The sequence below is a fragment of the Hipposideros armiger genome, unplaced genomic scaffold (assembly GCF_001890085.2).
Source record: "Hipposideros armiger isolate ML-2016 unplaced genomic scaffold, ASM189008v1 scaffold_248, whole genome shotgun sequence".
Taxonomy (NCBI): domain Eukaryota; kingdom Metazoa; phylum Chordata; class Mammalia; order Chiroptera; family Hipposideridae; genus Hipposideros; species Hipposideros armiger.
In genome coordinates, this window is record NW_017731598.1 from 2,291,209 (window position 1) to 2,300,280 (window position 9,072).

Below are 9,072 nucleotides of genomic sequence, written 5' to 3' on the forward strand. Positions count from 1 at the left end.
ATAAATTTTTGTCTAAGAAATACAAATTTAATTATTATTCTTAATAACTGTATTTAAACCAAGCTGTTTCTTTTTAAAATTTTTACTGTGTTTAGCCAGAAAAGAAAATACTGATGAATGCTTCCTTTTTATAAGGTGATTGTACAAACAAGACTAATAGTAGCAAGACTAAACTTTAGGTGACCATAATCAAATCTGAATGGGACAAGAATTGTCTATATACGAGTATACAGAATAAGGCCTCTAAATGATTTAAAATCAGATGGTAATATTATTGTCAAAAGTAGTATTAACATCATAAATGTACATATGTATGTGTATATATGTATATATTTATGTACATATATAGAGGGAATGAACAAATGAATGTATGAGAATGAATATGAATCAGAGCAACCTGTCTTTGGGTTAATTACCTCACTAGGAAGATGTGTCCAAACTTCTAAAGAGTTTCCTGGTTTGTATTAAAATGCACTTCAAAAAGACCATGAAAACACAACTTTAGTTGACAGACTACAATGGGATTCAGAAAAAGACACAGTGAATATAGACTTAGGTGCAATTTCATGCTGGTGATTTTTCTTTTTTAAAATGTAAGCCACTAATTTTTTAAGAAAAAATTTTAACCCAAAAGTTGCATATTAATATTACACATAAACTGAAACATAAGTGACTTTTAGCACAGTGTATACATGCTTACATAAACTCAAATATTTACACATTTAAAACAATTTCCATTTAACATATGAAAGTTCTGAGATACATAAAAGCATTAATACTTTCTATAAAACTACAGTTAGAACATCAATTTACTACAAGCATATAAAATATTAAGTGCTTTCTTGGAGTTTCAAGTTACCTCTTTAAAACAAGATCTTGCTTGCATATACAGTCCTTCTCCAAAAAGCAATATGGACTTTTTCTTTTTCCAAGAGGTTTATTTTCCAGGTACATTATAAGCTCAAGAAACGAACCCAACAATTATGCAATATAATTATGCCATTAACAACATAATTGCACATAATGCTTTAAAGTAGGTTTGGATAAAGTTCTCAAACACTTTGGTATATGTTCTTCAGGGACTTCTATTAGAAATAACAGGAATTATAAGTCCCATCAATCCCCATTTTGCTTTAAAATGGACAAATCTTTGGTTAAAGTTCTACATTTTGGGCATTTAATATTAATTAAAGTGGTCCCCAAACCAATAACTGGTGCTGATATGTTAGTTTACAAGACTCCATTTAACCGGTTTCTGGTACAGTGGGAGGCTACACATACTCATTTACTATGACATGTCATTGACAGTTTCAATTTTTCACTTAAAAGCAGAGAAATCAATAGGGTTAGTCAATATTTCTCTGTTAATTTTCCATTATAATCTACACTGTACAGTAATTTGCAGTAACTATATTGTTTCACAGTATATGTGATTATGATTGGAAAGATGTATAGCATTAAATTTAGTTAGCTTACTCAGCATAAGTCAACATTAGGCTGTACAGTAATTTTATATTGACTATAGTAGGTTGTCAGGTAATGCTTATTTAAAAACTCCAAACCATTCCATTTACAAGAGAAATTGTTGCAAATGTATAAAACAGCAGATATACAAGGAGAACACCAAACATACTTTATTAGCACAAAAAGCAGCCATAACAAGGCACAGCAAGCAGAAACATACATTAGCAGTCAAAGGGTTAGTGTTGCATACAAATATAGCTTTTCTTTTTTGTAGCCTTGGCAATAGCCATCAGGATGTAAAATAACTTTCTGTAGCAGCAGGTAAGGAAACTCAGGAGCACTCACCAGTGGTACAGAGCACATTAACATAAAGACACAAGAATGGATTCGACTATACTTTAGTGCAAAATGTCTAGGACAGAACTGTAAATTCAGTTCAATACTAAGAAGCAAACACTAGAACTTGGTATTACTTCCAAAATAGCTCACTCAAGTAGTATTGCATACTATTCTAAGTGACAAAAAGGTGCTAAGTAAAGTTATTTACAGATACAATGGTTGTACAGTACCTTTTAAATCTGCTATTTAGATTTCAGATTTTCCATTAAAAATGAACTGCACTGAAATTCTATAAATTGTACTTAAGCAATTCAGCTATGAGTTGACAACAACGAGATAAGTACTGCTATCCAAATTATTACAGTTTAACAATAATCTCAACATCAGCAACCACTGTAGTTATTATTATCTGACTTGTCTGGGCATCTAGTCTCTTTTTTTTTTCATGGTTCACAAACTCATCACGGGCATAGGAAAAGATCCAACATTAATCAAACAACAACTAGACTGCATATGTCAACTTTAAAAATCACACATGGGACTATATTGCAGCAGCTATTTCCAATGTTTTTTAAGTTAAAGCACTCATAAAAAAAAAATTAATACCCAAGGCCGTTAAATAAAATTCTCCTACCAACTTTATAAGTCTGAAATTTTAAGAACCACTATTTAGAAAACCTGGTTTACTTAACAGTACCTTTTGCGGAACAGAAAAGGAGACTGACTATAAACTATATCAACACTTAAGTGAACTGCACTATGCCCTTGTGGCCAGAAAATTGCATTTTTTTTTTTTCTAAAAGGAAGGCAGTCTTTAGTTTTTGGACATCCAAAGCTTGATTTACAGTAACTACAAACATCACTACTTTTTGGAAGCTTATAGAAAATTCTTAGAAAAAATAATAATTTCAAACATGAGTCGCACTGTTGAAATGCTCATCTAATATTAGCAATTTGTTCTTCAGTAAGAAATAGAATTCTTCATAGCAAATGCCCCAGAGTTGCCTCACTCAATTACTACAGCCATTAAAAACCAAAGGTTAGCTAAGTCGGCAAAATGTTTTGTAGCCTTACTGAACACCTGTAGTTCTGTCCTGTTGTCTCAATAGGCACCACGTTTTTCTGAGTAACAGCAGATCGCATCTGACAGACACTAACACTAAGCTTACATACTGTACTGAAAAAATCCTAACACTGATAGGTGTGCTTGCTATAGGTGTCCTGTCTGATGCACATAAAAGCAGAGCTAGTTAATGCCATTTGGGGACCAGTTACTTTGCCTTAACTGGTTCTCGTTCTAACCAGCGAACTCTAACTTTTTGTTTATAATGATACTCTTTTAAAAAATCCTGTAACATTGATGGTAAAGGGAGCCCATCAATTCCATCGTATGTAGTGCATCTGCAGATTACGGCCCGGCAGATATATTGCAGGCTAAAAGGGAAAGTCCTATTTAGTGAGATAGTAAGCAATGGTTCAAAAAACATGCAAGAACTGGGATCTTTATAATGTTCCAAAAGTCCTGTTACAGTGGAGGAGTGAAATACACATGGGTCATGAGCGTCAAAACTAAAGTTGTGATTCCACTGCTCAATTCGGGCATGCAGGGATCTGTTGTAGCGACGGAAGCTCACAGAGAAGAGGTAGTCCTCTTGTGCAGAGTCCCTGAGCAGAAACGTGCCTTCAGGTTTCCCTTCCAGAAGGGCTTCCGCTTCATAGCGGTCCATCACTCCCCAGTAACAGGGGTTACCTGTAATCTGAAGCAAATCGGGCACGAGGCAGTGTATGTAATCAATCTGTGTGTGGACTTTCCAAGCTCCCTGCCTGCTCACGTGGGCATGGCTGTCTCCAGATGCCTGACGCTGTTTCTGCCTACGTGACTGCAAACACAGGGTGGTTGTGTCCTCTTCAGAGTCACAATTAGCTTGTGGAATTGCAGAACTGTCCCCACTTATTTCAGTCATTCCAGGAGCTAACTTTGGTCCCAGTTTATACAACGGATTAACCTGTGCAGTGGCTTCAAATGTATGTATTTGTGCATTGGGAGGGGGGTCGACCCCTTCTTCAATACTAAGCCGCCTCCTTTCTCTAAGCCTATCTTCTTCGTCTTCGGTAGAAACCAAGGATGGGTCAAATGTATCAAAAAATGTTGAATGTGGGCTCACAGGGGCTGTATGCTGTTTAATCAAATGCCATTTTTGGGCTAAATCTGAGCCAGCAGGAAAAGGGCATTTCTCAAGCATTAATTCAGAAAGGTGTATTTTTCTTTTATTAGAAAAGAGAGGCTTCGACTGCTTGTTGTAAGTTCTCATGGGAAAACACAAGCCCACAGTATCCTGCAACCGCTGTCTCAAAGAGCGACTTCCCACAGTTCTGCTGGAAACACTGTCCATATCATGTATGGAGCTTACGCCATATCGCCTCTCTCTCCTTTGAAGTCCACTTCGAGTTCTTCCAAACTTTTTATCACTATCCAATGAACTTTGTGTCTTCGTAGAACAGGAATGTTTCTTCTTCCCACCCCATGGAGCATGCCGAGAGTAGGAATCTCTTCTCGCGAGTCTTGCTCCTGGGGTGACACACGAATCATTATCCTTTTCAATGCTTATTTCAACAATCTGCGGAATTTCAGTGGCACAGTTTTGGTTTCTCCTTGAAGAATTCTTTGAAGGGCTTAATCCCAGTTGTAAGGCAACATTTTCTCTTGCGGGGCTGCTTTGTTGCTGAGGAGCTGAGTCTCCTATACTGATGCTTTTCTCTTTGACAGACAAACATCTGGTGGAGTTCATGTCCACATTTTCACTACGGCTTCCTCCCTCGTGACTGAAGAGATTCTGACATCTGTATTTGAAGTTATTCCACATTTTCCCTACTTTATCCATTGATTATAAGATCTAAAGACAAAACAGGAAAAGGAGAAAAATAAGTTGAAGTGGTGTGTGAAAACAGAAAAGGCAGTACCCACCCCCTTTCTCAATGGAAATTTCAGTGATACTGGTCAAGAGTTCACCTTACTAAAAGACATACAAATTGGAAATGAAGAAGTCAAATTGTCATTCTTTGCAGATTTTGATTCTTTTTTTTTTTTTTTTTTTTACTGAGCCATCCTGCCACCTTTTGGCAGCTCAGCGGCAGCTCAGCTCGGGCTGGGCATCGAACCGCTGTTGCTCAGAGCTCAAATTCTTTAGCGAGCTCTTAACCAACTGAGCCACTCGGCCGGCCCTGATTTTGAAAACCCTACAGACTTCACCAAAAAAACTACTAGACACAACAAACAAATACAGTAAAGTTGCAGGATATGAAATCAGTGTACAAAAACCCACTGTGTTCCTATCACAACATTTCAGAAAAAGAAATGAAAAAACAATTGCTTTTGCAATTGCAACAAAAAGAATAAAATACCTAGGAATAAACTTAAAGAATGTGAAGGACCTATACACTGAAAACTATAAGACATTTTAAAAAGAAACTGAAGACACAGAAAAGATAGTCCATGTTCATGAATTGAAAGAATAAACATAGTTAAAATAGTCATATTACCCGAAGTAATATACAGATTTAATGCAATCCCCATCAAAATCCCAATAGCATTTTAAAAAGAACTAGAACAAAAAAAAATCAGATTTGTATGGAATCACGAAGACCCCAAATAGCCAAAGCAATCCTGAAAAAAAAGAACAAGGCTGGAGGTATCACACTTCCTGATTTCAATTTATGCTACAAAATGACAATAATCAAAACGGCATGGTATTGGCAGAAAAAAATGACACACAGACCAATGGAATAAAACTGAGAACCCAGAAATAAACCCATATATATATAATGGCAAGTAATTTTCGACAAAGGAGTAAAAAACATACAATGGAGAAAAGTAAGCATCTTCAATAAATGGTGCTGGGAAAGCTGGAAAGCTATCTGCAAAAGAATGAAATCAGACTGCTGTCGCCATATACCAAAATAACTCAAAATGGATCAAAGACCTAAGCATAAGACCTGAAACAATAAATTTCAAAGAAGAAAGCATACATACTAAACTAATGGACACTGGGTTCAGAGAGGATTTTATGAATTTGACCTCAAAAGCAAGGAAAGAAAAGGAAAAAATAAATACATGGGACTATGGAAAACAGTATGGAGGTTCGTCAAAATATCAAGAATAGAAGTACCACATGACCCAGCAATCTCTCTTTTGGGTAACTACCGCAAAAATCAGAAAACATTTATCCATAAAGATATTTGTACTGCTATGTTCATTGCAACATTATTTACCAAAACATGGAAACAACCAAAGTATCCTTCAATAGATAACTGGATAAAGAAGATGTGGTACATATACACAATAGAATAGTACTTGGCCATACGAACAGATGAAATACTGCCATTTGCAACAATGAGGATGGATCATGAGATTATCATGCTAAGTGAAATAAATCGGACAGAAAAAGTTAAGAACCATATTAATTCACTCATATGTGGAATATAAAACTGAAAGCAACAAATAAACAATACAAACAAACAAAAACTCAGACACAGACAACAGTCTAGTGGTTACCAGAGGGTGGGGGAAAAGGGGGTTGTAGATGAGGGTAAAGGGGTCAAATATATGGTGATGGAAAGAGAACTGACTCTGGGTGGTGAACACACAATGTGATATACAGATGATGTATTACAGAATTGTACATCTGAAATCTATATAACTTTACTAACAATTGTTACCCCAATAAACTTTAATTAAAAAAAACAACAACTCACAGACACAGGCAACTGTCTAGTGGTTACCAGAGGGTAAGGGGGGGAGGGGATGGCAGAACAGGGTAAAGGGGGTCAAATATATGGTGATGGAAGGAGAACTGGCTCTGGGTGGTGAACACACAATGCAATATATAGATAATGTATTATAGAACTGTATACTTGAAACCTGTATAATTTTATTAACCAATGTCACTCCAATATATTTAATAAAAATTAAAAAAAATTTTCACCTTACATCGCCATGCTAAAGTGAAGAGGCAAACATTCTGTTTGGTAGTTGTTAAGGTCACCAGGCCCTTTTGTGGTATTGCACCATTATTCAAGCTAGGCCTCACTTCTCATTTCCTTTCAGATAGAATACTCAGAACTCAGTGGAAAGGCAATAAACCCTCTCAATTAAACTCTGGTTTCTTTTTGCCATGTATCCACCTAATTTCATCATGACATTGTCTCCTTACTTTGAATAATTTAGGTACTGCCTCAAGTATTAAAAGGGAAAATATATTCTGTATTGTTGAAACATATCTGTATCCAACTTCTCAAAAATTATAATCAGGACCACATTTGTGTAACACATTAAAATTAGTTCAAAAACCTTTAAGTAACAATCTCAATTTCACTTACCAATTGCTACTCCACTCATCTAGATATCTAAAGCTTACAGGTCAATCACTTGTAAAAATTCTCTATCTTCCTTCCCCATGCTACAATGTATCAAACTTTATCCATGATTTTGAAGAAGCAGTTTGAGTAGAAAGGAAAATAGGAGGAAAGAAAGAGAATATGATATTTAGGCTTAAATGGAAAGGTGTCTTTAAGCTCCCCAATTCTTAATCTTAGGAGAGCTTAAAGTAACAGAGTAATAGAAAAGAAGTTCCGATACTGTAATAATAAACAAAACAAAATAAAAAAATATGCAATTTGGCATCTTTATTCTTGTTCCTTTAAAAAAATCTAAAGCAGTTTATGGCACTCTACACATAAATTATTTTAAGACTACAACAGGCACACTGTCTCATTCAGTAACCCAGAATTAACATTAGAAAAAATGGAAAAATCTGAACTTAAAATTCAACTGGTTTTGCCACATGACAGCAGAAACTTTTTTAAAAAGGTCTCTTTTTCTACTTCACTATTTAATCAGTATGATACTCTTTTTCTCCAGAATTTTTTGTTCATGTTTATTATCTCATTGTGTACTATTCTTCACAGTTTAGAATCAGTATTGGCAAGCTATTTGTGTTTTTTTCTTACAGTGGTGAGAGTCATTACAGCTGATCCTTCCATAATTTTGACTAATCCTTTGTGATAAATACTTGCATTTTCAAGAAGTTGACTAGGGTTAGGAGAACAATAAAGAATAAACTTTCTTAAAATGATTGATAAACCTTCCCTTTAGTTTCTTCTATAAAGAGTTCTTGGACTAATAATGCTCTTGGACTAATGACAATAAAAGAGAATTTATGTCTCTGAAATCATGAAATGTATTTTTAGATTATTATTTATTAAAAGCATACTGTTAGGTTCATAGGAGTTTGCATGGTAGGTGGTATGTGTTCTAACAAAATCTACTAGATGGAACTGTTAAATCTTATTAAACTTTATCAGAATACTTTATCTCCTCCCCTTACAAAAATTGTTGGTTTTTTTAAAGTCTTTTTTGAGGCTTACACCATTTAGACTTAACATGCCTTGTTGTTATCACTTTTTTTTTTTATGTTATGATTTCTGTTCTTCGCTCATAGTCCCAGTATATACACAGGACTAATTCCTGCCTAGTCACTCACCAATTCTTGGTGACTCCAAAATCTTTGTAGATGTACTCTTCTAATAGCTTAGCCCCTTCTGGCCTAGTTTCCTTCTCATTTCTTTCCTTTTAAGTTTTTTATTTTTACCTAATTCATACATTTATAGTTTCAAAGGTTAAATATTACTACAAGGCTGTAACAAAAAAAAAACGGCACTGCCAGCCACATCCTTTCCATCCTTGATTCCCAGGGAATCATGGAAAATTACTTTAAATTCTTTTAGCTGTTTCTGCTGGTATTTTCCTCATCATTTCTAGATAACATGTTCATATTACTATTGCTTGATAAATTTCTAGGTTGGAAATAATTTACCCTCAGAATTTTGAGGGCATTACTCCACTGTTTTAGTAGCTTCTAGTGTGGCTGTTGAGAATTCCAATATCATTACTAAGTCGCAGTCTTCTTATGTGACCTGTTTTTACTTCATGAAAAATTGTAGCTTCTTCTCTTTATCCTTAGCCTGGGCCCTTTTAACATTCATTGTGCTGGGTCCTTTCAATGTCCTTTCCACTGCTCCCTCCCTCTCTCCTGAAAGTCGTTTTTATTAGATACTAGACCTCTTAATATTGCATTTCTTTTCCTTTTTTACTGTTTGGTAGATTTCTCTGGAATCACTTTCCAACACTTCTATTGCAATTACAATTCTTCCTATCACAGTTTTAATTTCCAAGGCCATTTTCTTGTTCTCTGAATGTTTTTTTTTTTTTTT

At 35.1% G+C, this 9,072-nt stretch overlaps 1 protein-coding gene across 5 annotated transcripts in view; it reads right to left on the reverse strand.

The window, feature by feature from the left end:
* Positions 1-483: 483 nt before the first annotated feature.
* Positions 484-9,072, reverse strand: part of SOCS5 (suppressor of cytokine signaling 5) — a 75,956-nt gene continuing 67,367 nt past the window's right edge. For all 5 annotated transcript variants that reach the window (XM_019655881.1, XM_019655880.1, XM_019655879.1 and 2 more), the window contains one exon: positions 484-4,697. In XM_019655881.1, the coding sequence (XP_019511426.1) occupies positions 3,075-4,685 (1,611 nt within the window). In that variant the 5' untranslated portion in view covers positions 4,686-4,697 and the 3' untranslated portion in view covers positions 484-3,074. The remainder of the gene's footprint in view (positions 4,698-9,072) is intronic.